The sequence below is a fragment of the Anomaloglossus baeobatrachus genome, chromosome 2 (genome assembly GCF_048569485.1).
Source record: "Anomaloglossus baeobatrachus isolate aAnoBae1 chromosome 2, aAnoBae1.hap1, whole genome shotgun sequence".
NCBI classification, from domain to species: Eukaryota; Metazoa; Chordata; class Amphibia; order Anura; family Aromobatidae; genus Anomaloglossus; species Anomaloglossus baeobatrachus.
The window spans coordinates 489,611,645-489,635,165 of NC_134354.1; the positions used below are offsets into that span (position 1 = coordinate 489,611,645).

Here is a 23,521-nt window from a genome sequence, read left to right on the forward strand (position 1 = left end):
ATGCATTATGATTTATGTTAATGCTTCATGATGTGTCCTTTATATTTGAATTCATTTTCCATTTGGGTAGTGATTATTATCACCTCTCGGTTCCCCTTGTTCATCTGCTATTCCAGGGATACCCCTGCCGGTCCCATACACATATAGTTATTATACCAGCTTATATTTGGTGCCATCACATTGGGTTTTTCCAGTGATGGCATCTTAGTGGTTCCCTTCTCTTTGAGGCGAATCGGTGTGGAACGGACCTGCAATAATGCTGTGTGATGCTAGGTTCCGTGCGGCATTATGAGTTCGGGGACGCCCTTTCTCTTGCCCACACACAAGATGGCCGCGGCGCATGTATCTTGCCGCTCCCCACTTCCGCCCACGCTGAGGATCTCGGATGCGGTGGGAGGTGACGCTGTTGTGGCGTCACTTCTGCCGGGGAGACCCGGAAGTGATGGGTGGATGGGGAGCGCTGACGCGATACATGCGGCACAGATGGCGGTGATCTATGGTAATGTACAGGGGTATTTAGGGGCACTTGGCCACATAGGATGTATGCACTGCCCCCCGAAGAAGCAACGCAAAGCGAAACGCGTTGGGGCTTCTCCCACTGATACTTGGACTTCTGCCCTGGCACTAATTTAGCACTTTGCAACTTTTTAATGGGTAAGCAGCTTTGTTCTATAGACATTTCATTGTACTTGTAGTTAGAGGAACTTCCTTTACTACATCTTCAGGGTGCTGCTTGCCCATTCTTTGTATATGCCTTTACCTTATTGGGTTGATGTCCTCCTGTTTTGGGGATTATTTGTCTGGGACTGTTCTCCTACCTACTATGTCTTTTTCTATTATTGTGATTTTACCATTGTCTGAATTTGTACTTAATAAACTTTTTTAGTTTTTATACTATAATGACAATGGTCTTGATGATTTTTTCTGATTATATGGTTGGCCATTTAACACTCCTTCCTCTCTTTCTTCTATTGATGCCTTTATGGAGTGGCCGTATTTCATTTTTATTGTATACCCCATCTGTCACCTTGAAATTTTTGATTATACAGTGGGACATAGAATCTTCTGGGTGTACTAAAAGCTGTAAATTCTTATCTACCATTCAAGACAATTACCTCTCTCAGATAGTAGATGAACCGACGAGGGGAGATAATTTGCTAGATTTGGTCCTGTCAAATAGACCGGATACAATTTCAGACCTACAGGTCCGGGAGCACTTGGGCACCAGTGATCATAATATGGTAAGCTTCAACGTAATATTCAAAATAACATTTCAAAGGGGAAATGCTAAAACCTGGAATTTTAGGAAAGCTGATTTCAATAAATTAAGGGAAGAGCTTAAATGTGTAGATTGGGACAAAGTCATGGTAACTGGGGATACTGAACATAAATGGGGAAAGTTTAAGGATATACTGCTAGAGTCCTGTAAAAAACGTATACCCTCTGGTAATAAAACGTCCCGGAATAAAAAGAAACCACTATGGCTAAATAAGACTGTACAAAGTATAATAAAACAAAAGCAAAGGGCGTTTAAAATCTTGAAGGCTGAGAATACAGAAATAGCATTTCAGGAGTATAAAGATATCAATAGGCAATGCAAAAAAGAAATCAAACAAGCAAAACTAGCTACTGAAACAAAAATCGCCAATGACATTAAAATAAATCCCAAAATCTTTATTAGGGATTAGGGTGTATAAAAAGAGAGATTAGATCCCGTGATCCCAACGTATTGTTACCCCTCTATAAATCACTTGTAAGGCCACATCTGGAATATGGGATTCAGTTTTGGGCTCCACATTTTAAAAAGGACATTCAGAAGTTAGAGTCAGTTCAAAGGCAGGCAACTAGACTATTACAAGGAATGGAAGGCCTCCTATATGATGACAGGTTGAAAAAGTTAGATATGTTTAGCTTAGAAAAAAGACGTCTCAGAGGAGATCTCATTTATATGTATAAATACATGTGTGGTCAATATAAAGGACTGGCACATGACTTATTTCTTCCGAAGACAATACTAAGGACCAGGGGGCATTCACTGCGAGTGGAAGAAAAGCGATTCCGACAGCTAAATAGGAAAGGGTTCTTTACAGTTAGAGCAGTCAGACTGTGGAATGCCCTACCACAAGAGGTAGTAATGGCAGATACTATAACAGCTTTCAAAAAAGGGCTGGATGATTTCCTCAGTACACAAAACATTGTTTGTTATAAATTACTTTGTAGAACTGGTGGAGGAAGGTTGAACTAGATGGACCTAGGACTTTTTTCAACCTTAGTAACTATGTAAAAAAAGTAGTGCACGTTTTGCGCCATTTTCCGAAACACATAGCGTTCTTATTTTTTGGGATCTATGGCTCAGTGATGGCTTATTTTTTGCGTCTCGAGCTGTCATTTCTAATGGTGCCATTTTTGCGCAGATGCTACGTTTTGATCGCCTGTTATTGCATTTTGCGTAAAACTTGCGGCGACCAAAAAACGTAATTTTGGCGTTTGGAATTTTTTTACCACTACGCCGTTTACCAATCAGATTAATTGATTTTATATTTTGATAGATCGGGCATTTCTGAACGCGGCGATACCAAATATGTGTATATTTATTTATTTTTTAACCCTTTAACTTTCAATGGGGGGAAAGGGGTGTGATTTGAACTTTTAGGTTTTTTGTTTTTTTTTTATTTTTTAAAACTTTTTTTTTACTTTTTTTTTATTTTACTAGTCCCCCTAGGGGGCTATAGCGATCAGCAATCCAATCGCTCTTATCTATCTGCTGATCACAGCTATACAGCTGTAAACAGCAGATTCAGTCACTTTCTATTCCTCTCTGCTCGCGGCCGAGGGAAAACGAAAGTGAAACTTCATAGCTGCAGGCGTCATCACATGACCCTGTGCTACGATGGCAACCACCGATAGTCACGTGATCACGCACGTGACTTCCGGTGGGGGGCGGCGGTAAGTAAAAAACATGGCCGCGCGCATTTAGATCTTGCTGCCAGACATTGGCAGCAAGATTTAAGGGGTTAATGGCCGCGGGTGGAAGCGATTCCACCCGCGGCTAGCAGGCACACATGTCAGCTGTTGAAAACAGTTGATATGTATGCCGACCGCCACCGCCTGCCCGCGGCAGGGGGTGGGGCTTAACGGGACACGCTCCATGACGGATATATCCGTCTATGGTCGTGAAGGGGTTAATGTCAGAAATTTTAGTAACATAAGGCCCCGTCACACACAGAGATAAATCTTTGGCAGATCTGTGGTTGCAGTGAAATCATGGACATATTGTTCCATTTGTACACAGCCACAAACCTGGCACTTATTGTCCACAATTTCACTGCAACCACAGATCTGCTACAGATCTGCTACAGATCTGCCACAGATCTGCCACAGATATATCTCTGTGTGTGACAGGGCCTTAAGTGTAAATATACGCATGCTCAAAGATTTTAATGTCTGCTTTATAGAAAGCCTACATTGCGACAAAATTGCTACATGTTAAATTATTAAAGGCGCGTTAACACCTTTGTGCATTTTGCTTTACCATACTTTAGTTTAAGACTGTAGTATGAAACTCCAGTCTTAGTAATTTCCCCCCCTCCTTGTCCTCTGTATAGGTATTCCAGCAGTATTCTCAGCAGCTTAAAATAATAGAACTATATAGGAGCTAATTCATAGAGAAACAGTCACAAAGTAATGGAGTACAAGCCCACTAAGTCATCATCTGCATCAGCTTCAGAAGGGAGTGAATTCATCGGTCCTTGACAACTCTCTCAATCATTTGTGCTGGGGTGGAGGACTCCAGCTGCAACCATTTTTTAACTAAATGCAGCAAGTCAAACATTTGGGAGTGAGGAGGTTTGTCATCGTGATAAGCACAGTGGTTCACCCGCCGGTGCACCCATCACGATGTGACAGTCAAAGTAACTCCTATGTGTTTTCAACTTAACATATTCTTTCACGTCCTGCAAGGCCAGGTCACAAAAGGTCTTTTGTGGCTCACCAATTAGATATGGCGCCAGCACCTCTGCCCACTGCTCCAGCGGCAGCTTTTTCCACTCTGTGACTCTTTCAAACAGTCAAAAATGCTTCAACATCGTCACCCAAGGTCATCTTTTGCATTGCTCTCCTTACTGCCTTCTGGACGTGTGAGTCATCACCTGGACTAGGGGGTTTGGTGGGCATTCAACCACAGATTGCTTCTGCTAGGAGATCCATCTGCTGCTTCAAGACTTGGTGCAACAGCCGCTGCTGCTGCTCCAACACCTACTGCTGTTGCTGAGCTTGCACCAGGTGTTAAATCATGTCCCCCATGCTGTCTGAACATGCTTCCAGACTTATGGCTGCCTTCGCCCATGACATACAGTTTGTCTCCAGCAGTCACACGTGCTCCTTCGGAATCTTGCCTGCACTTCTAGCACCAAATGTGGCTGTTCACCTCGCATGGATGTGGGTTGAGGTAATCATAAGGATGCTTATTGTTCTTCAGCTGGTTTCTTTAGGCTTCATAAACAAGTCAAAAATCACAAACTCAATAACAGCTTTTGTCTGGCATAAATGAACAAACTAAACTCAAATACACTGCTACACGGTCTGCCTGTTCAGGTAAATATCCGGCTCTTTTAGCACAAGTACTCTGGTGGAGATTTACACACCTCCATAAACACAGGCACCTGAATGAATCCACAGGTCTCCATTTTACCACCTGACCACCTGGACCAAACCCTGGAGTAGAGATATCTGAACAGCCATCCCACACATGTCTTTGTTCACAAAAACCAAGCCCTGTCATGGCCTAGTAACCCTGTAAGGCCGGTTTCACACATCCGGCTTTTCGCCGGTTTGCCGGATCCGGCGCTCTCCCGTACAGACAATACAGTACAGTGACAGCGCTGTAACTTCCGGGTCACATGCGCCGGTCACATGACAGCATGTGACCGGCGCTTGTTGCGCTGTCACTGTACTGTAGTCACTGTATGGGAGAGCGCCGGATCCGGCAAACCGGCGAAAAGCCGGATGTGTGAAACCGGCCTAAGCATTTAACATGCTGGAGCCTGCTTCTGAGTTATTATGACTGAGGCTATCAACCTCGGTGAACCATATTTCCCCCCTCCAGGATTTATATATATTAAAAGAAATCCAGCATATTGTTATTTTTTAAATAAACATATAATATAGTGTTATGCCTTTTTTATAAGCTTGCAGTATTATTAGACGTTGGTTTTTATAGGTCTGTCATTTCAATTATATTATTATCAGTAATTTATTACATGTATTTAGGACATCAGCTGGTTATGAATAAGTCAATATCTGTGTCACAAAGTGAATCAATATACCCCGCATGACTGCCTGAAGACATATTGAATGGGTTTGCAAGTTAGTAAAGGCATATTTAATAGAAACTGCGCATTAACAAGTAGATGTATTGAATTGTCAATATGTAATTATTCAGATGTGTAATTCTCCTTAAGTAATTGAGCATTATCTTAATTCTGTTTAGGTATCCCTATGGAAAATGTTATTTAATACCACCAAATGTCACATATCTCCTATATAACATATTATAGTGAAAAATTCTAGTTCAAATTCTCATATCGAATAATGCAAGTAGTAAATTACAGATCAGTGTCTCTTGGTGGTAGCTTGCCTGCAACGCCCCTTGATGAGGTTGGCCACTGCTTTTTTTTACTGATTTCCTATCTGTAGGATTAGCCATCAATATCTTTTTGGTGGGGATGCGAAACCTGGCACACTCACTGATCAACTGTTGCTGATGGTATCAGGAAGTTCTCAGATGCTGTTGGAACATAGAAGTTCCATCAGAACTATAGTGGCCAGAGACAGGTAGTGCTGATCCACCCTCTACTTGAATAAGGGGTATCTGCCAACAGTCTCTATAGAAATGATGGAGCTACTTTGTTTCGGCTGCAACAGAGAACTTCCAGCCAGCACCAGTAAGAGCTAATAGATGATGACCTACGTATAGACCACCTATAAAAAAAAGCAGTGACCATCCACTTTAATACAGAGACTGAACATTGTGAAAGTAGGTAAGTGTAATGTTACAATGAATGGGCTATTCTTGGGTGGCAACATGGGAGAATTGTGGATGGCAGTGACTGTGGCATTTTGTTGTTTTTTTATTTTATTTTTTAGAAAGTTGTGTTCATTATTCTTGAATGTTCTGTGTCTTTTATTGTAAGTGTACCACCCCCGTGTCAGCAGCTGGGCTGCCCGGATCCGCGGTTGCTCGAGGGGCGTCTGGACCCGGGGGTCTCGCGGCCACTCGAATAGAAAGAAGGGGGGTATTTACAGATTTACAGCGGAGTATTGTTTGGAATAGTTTGTGACGCCACCCGTGGTGTGTGGTGAGGTTGAGTACCACCGCTGCGGCTGGGAGTACCCGGTGGCGATGTAGTGGGCAGGCAGGTGTTTAACCCCTTCACGGGTAAGGGGAATGCCCCAGGACTCGGTGATGGTGACAGGGACGTGCCGTTGGGAGGTAATGGTCACTTGCGTACTCACTCAGTCCAATAACTCTGATGTGACGCCCTGGCAAAACCAGGTAGTCACAAATAGGCCCCCACATTACATTGTTCCCTCACTAGGAAACATACAGCCAACCAGAAAACCCTAGTCACCCCCCCTTAGGGAAAGATAGACACACCAGAGGGCATGAACAGGCGGTTGGGACACGCCCACCCAGGGGTCCAGACAGCCCAGGGCGGAAAAGCAAGGCAGATGAGTCTGAAGTTCAGTTTGGAGACGAGTGTGGGCTGGAGCTAAGTGTAGCTCCAGCAGGAAAGTTCAAGTTGAACAATACCAGGGTTGGAGCCCTGGTGCCACTGGCTAGGAGGCAGATGGTGGTCTCCGTCAGCAGGAGACGGGAAGACAATTCGGCAGAACCGAGGTGGACTGGGACAGGGTTGTAGCCCGCCGGTACCGACACGGGGAACCAACCTGGAAACCGTAGCATAAAGGGGGGTACTCAGACCCTGTAGCCAGAACCAAGCAGACTGGTTAATTCATTGATTGAGGCCAGGACTAGAGGTCCTGTCCCACCCAAAGTCCCTCATAGAAGACAACATCCCACCGTTAGGGATAAGAGGTCACCACCAGGGCCCATAGATCCCACGGGCCAGCGCCTGCGGGCACGGCTCCTTAGACCACATCCAGCTGGGAGCGGCGGCATCCGCAAGTGAAGCAGTTGGTAAGGAAGCTGCAGCTCCCGCTCCAGTCGCAGGAGCGGTGGACCCCTGGGCTCCGGTAGTGACTCCCCATGTAGCAGCTGGTGGTGACCCGCCTGCCACAGGAAGGGTGTCAGCTCCGGTAGTCCGCCCAGCCGCAACGGGAATGGCGCCTGGCTCAGAAGACCCCTTAGCCGCCAGCTCGGAATCGGAGGAGACAGATGAAAGCAGCCCCGGTGTCGACGCCTCGGTAGCAGCGTATACCCCGCGATGTGGTGGGAATGGATATCAGATGGTTCTGTTGACCCGTACATACTGTATGCTGGTGGCGTATGAGGCTGATGCGGAGTCCAGCTCTGAGGATGAGGCCCCGACTGCCGGAGAGGGTGTGATAGTGCCAATCTGCCGGCACTGCGAGGTGCCCGGGCACTTTGCCAGTGCGTGCCCCGGGAATGACCGGCCTTAAAGGGGCCGGAGCCCGCTATAAGTTTTAAAGTTTACAAGTTGAAGTTTGATGTTTATGGACTAGCACCCCTGTTGAACGTCCTCTTGTTCCTGGAGGAGGCCATCTGCACAGCAGGTGGGGGATGACAGGGCAGTTAAAAAGTTCAATGATGCAGCACTCCGTTCTTATTGAACATCTTCACCCCTGCAAGTTACAAGTGAAGAGCCCATCTGGGGTCGGAGCCCCAGGTGGAGGATGGAGCCTGTTCCGGAGGAGCAGTCATACCCGCACCGTCGGCAGCTGAAGACGGAGTGTTTTGGACAGTGCCGCCCGTGAGCGAAGGTGGCATTGGGGACTCGTGCTGTCCGGTGGTGGTCCGGGGAAAGCTGCAAGACGAGGCTGTTCTGGCAGCGGAGTTTAAATGTTACAAATGACTAACCTTTTCACCAAGCCGCAGTCTCTGGAGAGGCTGGTTGGAGGATGGGCCTTCGGCCGAGGCCCTGTCACCAGCAAAACCGGTGACTACCCTCCGGGTCAGGGGTCCCCTGGATGTGGGGCCCTTGAAAAAGGACTGCCGGGTAAGGAACTTTTTACCCGGCCTGTTTGGGCAACACCCGGACCTACCCTGGACTTGAGCAAGGGGTGACAACCTGTGTTTTAGAGGTGGCATCAGGGCTAGGTTGTTTTGGGTGGGTGAGGTGAGACGGACCCGGTCCGTCCCGTCCCGGTTTTATATGTGCAACGTTTAAGTAACATACCTCCCATAAGGGAAGAAAACAAAATATTGATTGTAAATATGTTATTATACTTGTAAACTGTTCATCTTTTTATCTTTTCCAGTTAAATAAATGGTGGTGGTTGGACAGCCCGTGGACGGTCTGTATTTAACCAAGGGGGAATGTGACGCCCTGGCAAAACCAGGTAGTCAAAAATAGGCCCCCACATTACACTATTCCCTCACTAGGAAACATAAAGCCAACCAGAAAACCCTAGTCACCCCCCCTTAGGGAAAGATAGACACACCAGTGGGTGTGACCAGGCGGTTGGGACACGCCCACCCAGGGCTCCAGACAGCCTGGGGTGGGAAAGCAAGGCAGATGAGTCTGAAGTTCAGTTTGGAGAGGAGTGTTGGCTGGTGCTAAGTGTAGCTCCAGCAGGAAAGTTCAAGTTGAACGGTACCAGGGTTGTAGCCCTGGTGCCACTGGCTAGGAGACAGAGGGTAGTCTCCGTCAGCAGGAGACGGGAAGACTGCTCGGCAGAACCGAGGTGGACCGGGACAGGGTTGTAGCCCGCCGGTACCGACACGGGGAACCGACCTGGAAACCATAGCACAAAGGGGGGTACTCGGACCCTGAAGCCAGAACCCAGAACCAAGCAGACTGGTTAATTCACTGATTGAGGCCAGGACTAGAGGTCCTGTCCCACCCAAAGTCCCTCATAGAAGACAACATCCCACCATTATAGATAAGAGGTCACCACCAGGGCCCATAGATCCCACGGGCCAGCGTCTGCGGGCACGGCTCCTTAGGCCACATCCAGCCGGGAGCGGACTCCTGAGTTTCACACTAGGAAAGTCCACCTTACACAAACAGTGCAGAGACCAGGATAGAGACCACCAGCCGGGTGGCGGACCCGAATGCAACCGGCCGCGGCCCCGGCCACCATCACCTTGGCTTACCAGAGACTTGTGTGGTTTATTAACAGTGAGTACACCAACACTCCCTGTGGTCGCAATCTACTGCACCGAGCCACCGGGTCCCGGGGCCACCATCCCTGCCCACGGAGGGGTTAACAACTTGCTGCACAACATCTTCCCTGGGTGCCCCATAACAGCACCTCACCACACACCGTGGGTGGCGTCACGAACTAACTACGGCCTACCCCATACGTCTACGTCCCCCCCATTTATTTGCTGTGTCCGCGAGACCCCCGGGTCCGGATACCCTCAAGCCACCACCCCTGAAGGCCCGGATCCGAGCAGCACCGGCTGCTGGCACGGGGGCGGCACACTTACACCGACAACTGTAGTAAACCAAAGTTCTGGACACCGCTGCCGCTGAGTGGGAGAACGCGTGGGTCCCGTTGCCGTTGGTGTTGCCTGTTGATCTGTGACCTTTCCCTTGGCACTTCGTTTCTCTCTGGTTGGTCCCTGTAGCCTGAAACTAGTCGGGTACCGCTTCCCAGTATGGCTAAATGGGGAAGCTTGCTCTCAGGGTTCACGCTTGGGATTTCTTGGACTGTATTTGTGCAAAGTCCTATCTCTCTTGTTGCGCTAGTACCCCGATTTTGGAGCGGGTGGAGGGCGGATCCTGAAGGCTCCGTTCTCGTTGGGTAAATTGTCAGGTTTCCTGAAGCTACTCCCTGACCTAGGGTCCACGTACCCCATCGTACCATGGTCCCAGCCCGGTGATGGTACAAGGCTGCCGGCTGTCCTCCACGACAATGCCGTACCCCTTGTCACTATCCCCTGCGACCGGGGGTCCAGCTCCTACCAGGCCCAGACCAACGTCTGCTACCTAGTACTTCACGGAGCCCAGCTCCTGACCTCATCTCACTTTTGCCTCCAACACTACACTGACCTACTCCTGACACTCCTGACCCCTTAACCAACCCCCCAAGTGGGTGACCCTATTCCACTCAGTCCGTCCACTGGTGTGTCTGGTGGGTGTGGTGTAGAGTGCTCATAGGATTTTGATTAGCTGGTCTTGGCAACACCATTTGGTTAGGGACCCGTAACCAAGGAGGAGGTGGATATTGCACAGAAGAGCAGATTGCACAATACCCTGTGACAACCTGATAGGCCAGGGTGTAACATAAGGACATTGTAGCTGTCATAATATGAAGATTATCTGCAGTGGTGTAGCTTGAAGCTTTTTAGCCCCAATGCAAAATTTCCAACATAGAACACAAATGTGACAGACAGATATATAATAATAATAATAATAATAATAATAATAATAAGAAGAAGAAGAATAGTTTTCTCATATGCTCTAGTGCAAGGGTCTCAAACTCAGCTACGTATATGGGCTGCACATAGAAAGAAAATTATTTGGGGGACTGCGTTTTTTGCAGGACAAAGTGACATTTTTAGTGATATATTTTTTTTTCTATACACCCCTGGATTACTTTTTTTTAACATTCTCAGCATGTTTCTTTTAACACTAGAAGTTCCAGAGAGGAGTCATTTAACATTTCTACCTTTGGAACCCAGAGAAGGATTTTAGCTAACATCCTATAATCACCGTCTTTTGTTCTGTAATTAAGGCCATTACTGTCGCACCACAGGAGGTTGTTGTTTTCCATTGAGTTTAGCCATTTAGTTTCTAGTTAGTTCTATTCAGTTTATTAAGCGTCATTTGACCCTCTTTCAGGACTTCAGGGGGGAGCTCGCAATTTCTGGGACTTCTAGTGTTAAATGACATTCATCATATACTTATGGTACGGTTTTATAGCTTGGGTTGTTATGGATGTGGTGATAACAAACGTGCACTTTTCTGTTTATTTTAGGTTATATAAAAATCAATTTTAATGGTAAAAAAAATAAATCATGCTATATCTTGTTTTTTTTTTACATTTTATCCCCTTTTTGTAAGTAATATCGTTTTACAATTAACACATGTCGAAATTTTGGCCAACTTCTTGTTGTAATGTGTCCATCCTGGTCCTCATTTTGTAGTAAAGTTTTCATCCTGTAGTAATGTGCCCATCCTTGTACCCATCCTGTAGTAATGTGTCCATGATGGTCATTACCCTGTAGTAATGTACCCATGCTTGTCCCCTTCTTGTAGTAATGTGTCCATGCTAGTCCTCTTCTTATAGTAATGCCCCCTTTCCTAATCCCTTTCTTGTAGCAATGCCCCATCCTGTAGTAATTTCCCCTAATATGTACCTTCTTGCAGTAATGTGCCCAGGTCCCCATCCTGTAGTAATGTGCCCCATCTTTGTTCCCTTGTAATAATGTGCCCATCCTGCAGTAACGGGCCCATCCTTGTTGGCATCTTGTAGTAATGTGCCCCTCCTTGTCCCCATCCTGTAGTAATGTTCCCATCCTTGCCCCCATCTTGTAGTAATGTGTCCATCCTTGTCCCCTTTTTGTAGTAATGTGCCTATCTTTGTCCCCATCTAGAGTAATGTACCTCTTCTTGTCTCCTTCTTGTAGTAATGTTCCCATCCTTGTGCCCATCCTTGTCCCCATCTTGTAGTAATGTGACCATCCTTGTCCCCATCTCGAGTAATGTGCCTCTTCTTCACTCGATCTTGTAGAACTGTGCCCATCCTTGTCACCATCCTGCAAAAATGTGTCTATCCTGTAGTAATGTGCCCCATCCTGTAGTAATGTGCCCATTCTTGTCCCCTTCTTGTAGAAATGTGCCCATCTTTGTCCCCTTCTTGTAGTTATGTGCCCATGCTGGTCCTCTTCTTGTAGTAATATACCCATCTTTGTCCCCACCCTGTAGTAATGTGCCCATCCTTATCCCCATTGTGCAGTATTATGCCCATCCTTGTCCCCATCCTGTAGTAATGTGTCCATCCTTGTCCCCATCCTGCAGTAGTGTGCCGATCCTTGTCCCCTTGTGCCCATGCTTGTACTATTCTTGTAGTAATGTGCCCATGATGGTCCTCTTCTTGTAGTAATATGCCCATCTTGTTCCCACCCTGTAGTAATGTGCCCATCCTTGTCCCCATCCTGTAGTAATGTGCCCATCCTTGTCTCCATCCTGTAGTAATGTGCTAATCCATGTCCCAAGCCTGCAGTAATGTGCCCATCCTGTAGTAATGTGCGCATGCTGGTCCTCTTCTTGTAGTAATGTCCCCCTTCCTAGTCCCCTTCTTGTAGCAATGTTCCATCGTATAGTAATTTCAACTAATATGCCGTTCTTCACATACACATAAAAATAAAAAATTCTACTCACATGTCTTCCGTTCCCTCGGTGTCTTCCTTTCTGTTTCTTGCAACCTGCAGGAACATAGACCTCCCCCTATAATTGTAGCCAGTGCAGGGGGCCACCACAGTTAGTGCTATAGTTCAGGTGAATGTATTACAGGCGCCGTGCAGAGAAGCTCTCTCTACAGCTATCCAATAGCAGCCATCGGCCAATCAGAGGCCAGAAGCTGCTATTGGATAGCTATGCAGAAGGCTTCTCTGCTCAGTGTTCGCAATACATTGACCTAAAATAAAGCTCTGACTGTGGCGGCCCTATGCACTGGCCGTGATCTTCAGGGGGTCTACATGCCTGTAAGGTGCAGCCTCAGAGGCTGCATGCCGCCCGCAGGCTGCGTGTTTGAGACCCGTGCTTTAGGTCAACCTCTACACTCACTAACGTTGCACCCTATTATTTTGTAGGGACACAATGACTGCTATCATCATCAAGGCATTGTGGCTTTAACTTTTATTAGGTACTAGTACCATTGTTAGGCCCTGTTCGCACAGCATTTTTCATCAGTATTTTTAACCCAAAACCAGGAGTGGGACAATCAGAGATAAAGTATTATAGAAACATAGGCACCACTTCTGTAATTTTTCTTACAAATACTGATGTGAAATAATGACTAAAATACTGTCTTGAGAACATGGTCTTATAGGGCTGAACAACAAACCAAAGAAGCAGGGCAACAAATTAGTATTCATTGGATATGAAAAAGTCAAAACAAATAATCATAAAAATGAGTGACTCTGGATAATAGTACCGTATTTTTCGGACTATAAGGCGCACATAAAAACCTATGATTTTCTCAGAAATCGAAAGTGTGCCTTATAGTCCGGTGCGCCTTGTATATGAACACAAGTGAGCATTATGCCTCCTGTTAAGAGACATGCTTACTCACCTAAACCGGTCGCTCCGGTGCTGGTTGATCAGATGGGCCGCGCTGTTCTCCGGGGGCGCCTCCTTTCGGCCATCTTGCTCCTCTGTCTTCTGAAGCCTGTGTGCATAACGTGTCCACGTCATACACACTCGCCGGCACTGAGGTCCTGCGCAGGCGCACTACAATACCATACTTTGATCTGCCATGAGTAGGGCAGATCAAAGTGCACCTGCGCAGGACCTCAGTGCCGGGAGTGTGTATGACGTGGACGCATCATGCACACAGGCTTCAAAAGACAGAGGAGCAAGATGGCCGAAAGAGGAGGCGCCGGTCCTGGAGAACAGCGCCGCCCATCTGGCCAACCAGCACCGGAGCGACTGGTTTAGGTGAGTAAAGTGTTTTTTATTTTCTAAAGTGTGGCCTGCGCTCTTATATACAGCATGTTAGAATGCTGTACATAAGAGCAGCGTTGGACTGGCTACCGGAGGAATCTCCAGTAATACCAGGCCTGGATTCAGGTACCTGCAGTGCACTCTGGAGCTCTCACCTGAGCTCCGGAGTGCAGCCTAGACTGTACCGCGAGCGCTGAGTGATTGATTCCCCGGCGATTGCGGTTCAGTTCATGACAGCTGCAGACAGGCTGGGCTGATCTCCGGTGCTCTCATCTGAACTCCGGATTGCACCCCAGCCTTTTTGTAGCTGTCATGAACTTAAAGCGCTGCGGCTTATAATCCAGTGCGCCTTATATATTTACCCCTAGCGCCTTAGCAGGCTCTCATTGCTAATGCGCCTTATAATCCGGTGCGCCTTATAGTCCGAAAAATACGGTATTATTAAAAAGTGCATTGAAAAGCAAAATGCATAGGAATTTTAGGTTTTTTTCTTTTAATATTAGCATAACATATGCCAACCATGAGATGATTTAAGGAAAATAATCTAATTTATCTAATTCTGGAAAAGTACACCAAATTTTTAATTTCATTTGCAAAATTCTAATAAATGTATAATAATTTTATTTCAAATTTATGACTATTTAATAAATCTGGGCAGTGTGTTGCTCAGGTCAGTTTCCTGTGTTTGAACCCTAGTGTATGTTTCTTAGACACAAGGCGAGAAAAACGGTGCGAGTGGAGTGCAATAAAACCTCACATTCCACTCGGACCAATATTAGCCTGTGTGTCAGCGCACATGAGCGATTATTTTCTCAACCCTAATCGGACCGAGAAAACAATCGCAGCATGCCGCGATTGTAATGCGAGACTCTTTCTCTCGCACCCATTCAAGTGTATGGGGCGAGAGAAAAATCGCACTGCACTCGCGGTACACCATAGTAATGCGAGTGCAGGGCGAGAATGGGAATAGCCGGCTGCGGAGGAGAGAGGGAGATAAATCCCTCCCCTCGTCAGTGCCGACCGCCCCCCGCAGCTGAGGTCTGCTCGCACAGTCAGACCTCAGTCGCAGGGACACTCGCATGACACTCGGCTCTGCTGTACTGCCAGCGTGAACCGAGTGTCATGTGAGGGGATCGCACTAGTGCCCCGTGTGGCCCCAGCCTTACGGTAATTTTAATTTGTATCATCTCTCATATAACAGATAAGGGCAAAAACACCAAATATTTTACAAAGAGGGTAAATATTTCACTTGTTTATATTAAATTTCACTATTAACAGAAAAATTGATTATTGCACACAATCTTGAGTTGTACAGGATCAGTAAAAAATAAATAATTTATTTTTCAAAGCACCACCTGCAGTTCAACCTCATTGACTTAAATGCTGCTATATCCAACACAAATAATGGCTGGGAAAAAAGTAACAATTTTTAAATCATAAATACAACTGTTAAAAAGTTATTATAAATTAGTGAGGACAAACAGTACTTAATTATTGTTGTTAATATGAAATCTGTGGGGTCTGACACCGTTGTTCAGCGATATTAGCTTGCAGAGTGAGCAATATTAGCTTACAGAGTACACCAGAGTTCCTTTGTAATGGCCATTCCTGTGTACTGCGCTCACTTCTTACAGAGTGTAAGGAGCCGGTACACCATAGTTCCTCTGTAGTGGCCATTCTTGTGTACTGTGGCTCAGGTCTTACATGGTGTAATGACCCGGTACACTAAAGTTCCTCTGTAGCCGCCATTCTTGTGTACTGTGGCTCAGCTTTTACATGGTGTAACGACCCGGTACACTAAAGTTCCTCTGTAGCCGCCATTCTTGTGTACTGTGGCTCACCTTTTACATGGTGTAACGACCCGGTACACTAAAGTTCCTCTGTAGTCACCATTCTTGTGTACTATGGCTCAGCTCTTACATGGTGTAAGGAGCCGGTACTCCACCGTTCCCCTGTAGTAACCATTCTTGGGTACTGCAGCTCAGCTCTTTTTCAGGTGAATATGAGCTGTTCTGTAGTACACAAGAACGATCGCTACAGTATACATAGCTGTGATGTTCCAGCTCAGTTCATTGTCTGGCAGGCGCCGTAAATACAAACAGCGGATCAGTGGGGTGTGTTGGGCATTGGACCACCACCAATCTGATACTGATTAATTATGCTAAGAAGTAGTAATCAATATCTAAGTTGAGGACAACCTCTTTAATTGCTCTCCCAATGTCTTATCCCAATTATCAGTCTTTATTTCATAGAAAACTGTTATATTGATCATCTGTGTTAACAATATAATGCATTTTTCAGATCTCAAATTTTGTCATGGACCTCTGTACCTCCATTTACAACAGAATGAAAGTTGACGAGGTAAGGACAAATTATGATTTATTTGTAAGTGTAATCCTTCCTGAACACAATATGGACTCAATATAGAAAATATTCAACCAATCAAATGGTAGCTTTGGTAAAGTAATAAATAAAAAGGGGATAATTAAGAAAGGAACTAATCTTACCCATTGAGAGAACATGATGTACAGAGGTAGATGAAGTAGGTCATCCAAGTGCAGTACGATGTTTTCCACAAACCCATAGACTTGAATGGTTGAGCGACACGCAATTTCAGACTAATAGTATCCTGCTGCAATATTTCAGCACTGTCCCATTGAGTAACGTTGGTCCAAGTGCTATCCAATAAAAAATAAAATAGCACTGCCCTATATATGCGCTCATGTGAGCTTTGTCTTAAGGCCGCTTTACACGCTGCGACATCGCTAGCATTTGCTGGCGATGTCGAGCGCGATAGCACCCGCCCCCGTTGTACGGCCGATATGTGGTGATCGCTGCCGTAGCGAACATTATTGCTACGGCTGTGTCACATGCACATACCTGCTCTGCGACGTCACTGTGACCGGCGAACTGCCTCCTTTATAAGGGGGCGGTTCGTTCAGCGTCACAGCGATGTCACAGCGGCGTCACTGAACTGCCGCCCAATAGAAAAGGAGGGGCGGAGATGAGCGGGACGTAACATCCCGCCCAACTCCTTCCTTCCTCATTGCCGGCGGCCGCAGGTAAGGTGAGGTTCCTCATTCCTGCGGTGTCACACATAGTGATGTGTGCTGCCTCAGGAACGACGAACAACATCGTACCTGCAGCAGCAACGATAATTGAGAATAGGGGGGCATGTCACCGATTAGCGATTTTGAACATTTTTGCGACGATTCAAAATCACTCATAGGTGTCACATGCAACGACATCGCTAACGTGGCCAGATGTGCGTCACAAATTCCGTGACCCCAACGACATCGCTTTAGCAATGTCGTAGCGTGTAAAGCAGCCTTAACACTCATTGGAGGAGTGCTCAGTCAGTTGAAGGAGCTCTCCTCCAATCAAAGAGGCTGTTTTTAACCCCTTCACGACCATGTACGGATCTATCCGTCATGGATCGTGTGACGTTAAGCCCCACCCCCTGGCGCGGGCAGGGTGCGGCGATCGGCACACATATCAGCTGTTTTCAACAGCTGACATGTGTGCCGCATTCCACCCGTAACATTAACCCCTTACATCTCGCTGCCAAAGTCTGTCAGTGAGATGTATATACGCGCGGTGAAGATTTTCACTTACCGCCGCCCCCACCGGAAGTCACGTGAGTGATCACGTGACTTTCGGTGGTTGCCATGGTAGCACAGAGTCATGTGATGACGCCTGCAGCTATGACGTTTCACTTTCGTTTTCACTTGGCCTGCAGGCCAGTGAAGCAGGAAGTGACTGTATCTGCTGTTTACAGCTGTATAGCTGTGATCAGCAGATAGATCAGAGCGATCGGATTGCTGATCACTATAGCCCCCTAGGGGGCTAGTAAATTTTAAAAAAAAAAGTTTTAAAAAATTTAAAAAAAAAAAACCTAAAAGTTCAAATCACCCCTCATTCACCCCATTGAAAATTAAAGGGTTAAAAAAAAAATATATACACATATTTGGTATCGCCGCATTCAGAAATGCCCGATCTATCAAAATATAAAATCAATTAATCTGATCAGTAAACAGGGTAGTGACAAAAAAATTTCAAACGCCAAAATTACATTTTTTGGTCGCCGCAAGTTTTACGCAAAATGCAATAACAGGCGATCAAAACGTAGCATCTGCGCAAAAATGGTACCATTAGAAACATCAGCTAGAGATGCAAAAAAATAAGCCATCACTGAGCCATAGATCCCAAAAAATGAGAACGCTACGGGTTTTGGAAAATTGCGCAAAACGTACGCCACTTTTATTGGACAAGCTTGTGAATTTTTTGTTAACCCCTTAGATACAACTAAACCTATACATGTTTGGTGTCTACAAACTTGCACCGACCTCAGGCATCACACCCACACATCAGTTTTACCATATACTGAACACCGTGAATAAAACATCCCAAAAACTATTGTGCCATCACACTTGGAATTTTTTTGCTATTTTCCAGTACACTATATGGTAAAACGTATGGTTTCATTTAAAAGTACAACTTTTCTCGCAAAAAACAAGCCCTGATATGGCAAGATTGATGGAAAAATAAAAAAGTTACAGCTCTCGAAAGAAGGGGAGCAAAAAACAAAAACGGAAAGTGCCCTGGGGCTGAAGGGGTTAATTAAAGCTTGATCATACCTGCCTTCTAAATTTGTAGGCTTTCAGCTTGGGAGAGGCAGGTTTGATAAACCTTAGGATAGGGTCTCATCCAAAATAGGTATGCCTTGTGGTGGCTGATGGGCACACATGAATTTGACAAGTTGAGTGCTAAGTGCCTTCATTTTATAACTATAGTCTATATAACAATAATGCCTTTTAACCCCTTACCAACATATGATATTCTGCTATGTCATATGTCTGCTACCTGGCATTGATATGGGCTCAGAAACAGAGCCTGTATTTCTGCTAGCAGATGATGGCGGTTATTCAGCCATCTTCTGCCTTTAACAGTCATATATGGAGCAGAGATCTTAACTTGTTAAATGCCACTGTTAATCTGACAGACGCATTTACAGCATACTGGTAGGGAGGTGCGCCATTGTAACCGTAATTGTGGAGTGACGATGGGATGCTGTGATAGTCAGGGGTCTGCTGAAGACCCCATCAATGTCATGACTGTACTCCTGTGAAAGGCAGTATGTGACTGGCATTCATAAAAGACCATCATTTTTGCGATATACAGCAATACTGTTGTATTAAGGTATAGAGTACATGCGGTCAGATGATTGCAGGTTCAAGACCCTTAAAAGGACTAACAAGTAGAGTAAAAAGTGAAAAAAAAGTTTTGAAAAATATGAAAAATAATAAAAAAATATAAAAGTTCAAATCGCTCATTCCCCCCCCATGAAAAATTAAGAAATACATAGAAAATACAGATATTTGGTATCATTATGTTTGTAAAAGTCTGATCTATCAAACTATAAAATAAACTAATCCAATTGATAAATTGTAGAAAAAAATATTAAAACTGCAGAATTGCTGTTTTTCAGCTGCCGCAACAGTGCAGAGGAATATAATAGGAGGCGATCAAAACATTGTATTTACCCCAAAATAGTACTAATAAAATCATTGGCTTGGGGTGCAAAAACCAAACCCTTGCACAGTCCCATATCATAGTAACATAGTTTTCTAAGGCTGAAGGAAGACCTCATGTCCATCTAGTTCAGCCTATTTTTAGTGCCGCTGTGCTGCAGTGTTAAACCAGGGGAAAGCAAAAACCCACAGAGCAGAAACCAATTTTCTCCATAGGGAAAAAAATTCCTTCCCGACTCCTAAGCTGAGTCAACTATCTATCTGTAATATTATGCTATTTATAACCTTCTACATTGTTGCTATCAAGAAAAGCATCCATTCCTCTCTTAAATTTATTCAGTGAGTTGGCCATCACCACTTCCTCAGGAAGAGAGTTCCAGAGCCTCACTGCTCTTACTGTGAAGAACCCTCTTCTATGCTGGTGCAGAAATTTTCTTTCCTTAAATCGAAGAGAATGCCCCCTTGGCACAGTCCTTGGTACAAACAGATCATGGGAGAGATCTCTATATGGCCCTCTGATATATTTGTACATATTTATTAGGTCTCCCCTAAGTCTTCTGCTTTCTAGAGTAAATAGACCTAATTTTGATAGCCTTTCCGTGTATTGTAATGCACTCACTCCATTTATTATTTTAGTAGCCCACCTCTGAACCCTTTCAAGATCAGTAATGTCTTTCTTGAGCACCGGCACCCAAAATTGCAGACAATACTCCAAGTGTAGTCTGACGAGTGTTTTGTACAGAGGGAGAATTATGTTTTCATCTCGTGCCCCCAGACCTCTTCTAATGCATCCCTTGAGCCTATTTACTTTGGTGGCTGCTGCCTGACACTGGGCACTCCACTTTAGCTTCTTATTGACTAAAATGCCTAAGTTTTTTTCCATGTCTGATTTTCCCAGCAGTTTCCCATTTAGTAAGTAATTATAGCATCTGTTTCTCCTTCCCTTGTGCATAACCTTACACTTATCTGTGTTAATGTGCCGCCCCCGTGCCAGCAGCCGGTTGCTGCTCGGATCTGGGCCTTCAAGGGTGGTGGCTTGAGGGTCTCCGGACCCGGGGGTCTAACGGACATGCCGAATAAATGGGGGGATGTAGATGTACGGGCTGGGCCGTATTAAGTTCGTGATGCCACCCACGATGTGTGGTGAGGTGGGACACCACCGCTGCTGTTACGGGGCACCCGGGGGAGATGTTGTGCAGTAAGTTGTTAACCCCTCCGTGGGTAGGGATAGTGGCCCCAGGACCCAGTTGGTGTGTGCAGGGGATGGCGACTGCAGGGGGTGCTGGTGTACTCACTGTTAGTAAAACACACAAGTCTCTGGTAAACCAAGGTGATGGTGGTTGCGTTCTGGTCCCCCACCCGGCTGGTGGTCTCTATCCTTGTCCTGCACTGCTGTGTGAAAGGTGGACTTTCCTAGTGTGAAACTCAGGAGTCCACTCCCGGCTGAATGTGGCCTAAGGAGCCGTGCCCGCAGACGCTGGTCCGTGGGATCTATGGGCCCTGGCGGTGACCTCTTATCCCTAATCGGTGGGCTGTTGTCTTCTATGAGGGACTTTGGGTGGAACAGGACCTCTAGACCTGGCCTCAATCGGTTAATTAACCAGCTCCAGTTGGTTCTGGTCCTGGCTTCAGGGTCCGAGTACCCCCTTTGTGCTCCGGTTTCCGGGTCGGTTTCCCGTGTCGGTACCGGCGGGCTACAACCCTGTCCCGGTCCACTTCGGTTCCACCGAGCCGTCTTCCTGGCTCCTGCTGACGGAGACCACCGTCTGCCTCCTAGCCAAAGGCACCAGGGCTTCTACCCTGGTACCATTCCACTTGAACTTCACTGCTGGAGCTACACTTAGCTCCACTCCTCTCCAAACTCCTCTCTGACCTCCACTGCTCTTTTTCCCGCCCCGGGCTGTCTGGACACCTGGGTGGGCGTGCCCCAACCACCTGGTCACGCCCACTGGTGTGTCTATCTTTCCCTAAGGGGGGGTGGCTAGGTTTTCTGGTTGGCTGTGTGTTTCCTAATGAGGGAAGGTGAAATTCGGGGGCCTAACTGTGACTACCTGGTTTTGCCAGGGTGTCACATTAACACTAGAAGTCCCAAAGATTTTGAGCTCTCTGGGTTCCAAATAGTAGAAATGTAGAAAAAGTAGAAATGTTAAATGACCCCTCTCTGGGACTTCTAGTGTTAAACCTCATTTGCCATTTTTCAGCCCAATTCTCCAATTTACTTAAATACATCTGTAGTTGCATACTGTCCTCCGTTGTGTTAACTACCTTACATAGTTTTGTATCATCTACAAATAATGATATTTTACTCTGTAAGCCATCCACCAGATCATTAAAAAATATATTAAATAGTAGGGGACCCAATACAGACCCCTGTGGTACCCCACTAGTGGCCCAATCTGAGTATGCGCCATTAATAACCACTCTTTGTTTTCTATCACTAAGCCAGCTACCTACCCATCTACACACATTTTCCCCGAGCCCAAGCTTTCTCATTTTACTTTTCAATCTTTTATGTGGGACAGTCTCAAATGCTTTACCGAAGTCGAAGTAAATGACATCCAATGATTCTCCTCGGTCCATGTGAGAGCTTACATCCTCATAGAAGCTGATCAGGTTAGTTTGACAGGAGTGATCCTTCATAAATCCATGCTGATATGGAGTTAAACATTTATTAACATTGAAATATTGCATAATAGTATCCCTTAAAAACCCTTCAAACATTTTACCCACCACAGATGTTAAGCTTACCGGCCTATAGTTTCCAGGTTCCCTTTTAGACCCCTTTTTGAATATTGGTACCACATTTGCTGACTGCCAATTCAGTGGAACAGACCAGGTTTCTATAGTGTCTTTAAATATAAGGAATAGAGGCCTGTCTATCATATTACTTAACTCCCTTAATACCCGAGGGTGAATGCCATCAGGGCCTGGTGATTTGTCAATTTTAGGCTGTGTGCACACGATGCGTTTTTTACCGCGGAAACGCTGCGTTTTGAACCGCAGCGTTTCAGTGGCAAATTGCATGCGTTCAGCTTTCCCAGCAAAGTGTATGGGAAAGCTGAAAAATCAGTGCACACGCTGCGTTTCTTTCCGCAGCGTTTTGGATGCCAAAAATCGGTGCGGAAAGAAAAGCAGCATGTCACTTCTTTTGTGCGTTGTGGCTGCGTTCTCTCCCCCATTGAAATCAATGATGTGGGGTCAGAACGCAGCCACAACGCATGGACCTGCTTTTTTGTTGCGGTCCGCGGCCTTTGTCGGCACGCCAGAACGCAGGCATTTACCTGGAAGTGAGGTCAAGAGGCTTCCTGTTGACCTCACTTCCTGGCAAAGTCCCCGGTGTCGCCAAAGTGCCCGCCCCGACCCCCGACCCCCCTCCCGAAAATCCAACATGGCCGCGCGCACAGTAGCGCACCGGCCGCCCTGCTCCTATGATTTCTGTCTCATGTGCAATAACACATGCGACAGAAAACTGTTCCCCAGGCCCTGCCCGGTCACCCCCTATTCCCCCCGGTGTCATACATACCTGTCCGGTCGCAGCGCTGATCCCCCGCGGCCCCCTCCTCCTTCAGTGCACGCTGGCCGGTCACATGAGCAGAGCAGCTGACAGCCAGCACAGTGTTCAGTGTGAGCTGTGCTGGCTGCTCGCACTCTGCAGCTGTGACCCGGGGAGAGTGGGTGCAGATTTTTGCACCCACTCTCCTCAAATGGAGGGTCTGCCCTCCTAGAAAATGGGGGGTACGTTCCCTGAGCGTGCCCCCATATTCTAGAAGGTCCAGAGGCGACGTGGGACATCCATATGGATTTCTGCGGACCCATTTTTTTTTATTAAATTGGAGAACAAGGGAATGATTTGGGGAGTGTTTTTTCTAATAAAAAATTTTTTGTTGTCTTTTTTTGCTTTTGTTTACTGTCAATTAGTTATGTCGGGTGTCTGATAGACGCCGTGACATCACTAATTGCTGGGCTTGATGCCAGGTGACATTACACATCTGGTATCAACCCCATTTATTACCCCGTTAGCCAACGCACCAGGGCGCGGGATGAGTTGGGGCGAAGCGCCAGGATTGGCGCATCTAATGGATGCGCCACTTCTGGGGCGGCTGCGGCCTGCTATTTTTAGGCTGGGAAGAGTCCAATAACCATGGCTCTTCCCACCCTGAGAATACCAGACCC

The 23,521-nt window shown here is 46.2% G+C and overlaps 1 protein-coding gene across 1 annotated transcript in view; it reads left to right on the forward strand.

The window, feature by feature from the left end:
• Positions 1-23,521, forward strand: part of NMS (neuromedin S) — a 187,369-nt gene that overhangs the window by 82,811 nt on the left and 81,037 nt on the right. Inside the window, exon 5 of the mRNA XM_075334263.1 lies at positions 16,119-16,178. Within this exon, the coding sequence (XP_075190378.1) occupies positions 16,119-16,178 (60 nt within the window). The remainder of the gene's footprint in view (positions 1-16,118; positions 16,179-23,521) is intronic.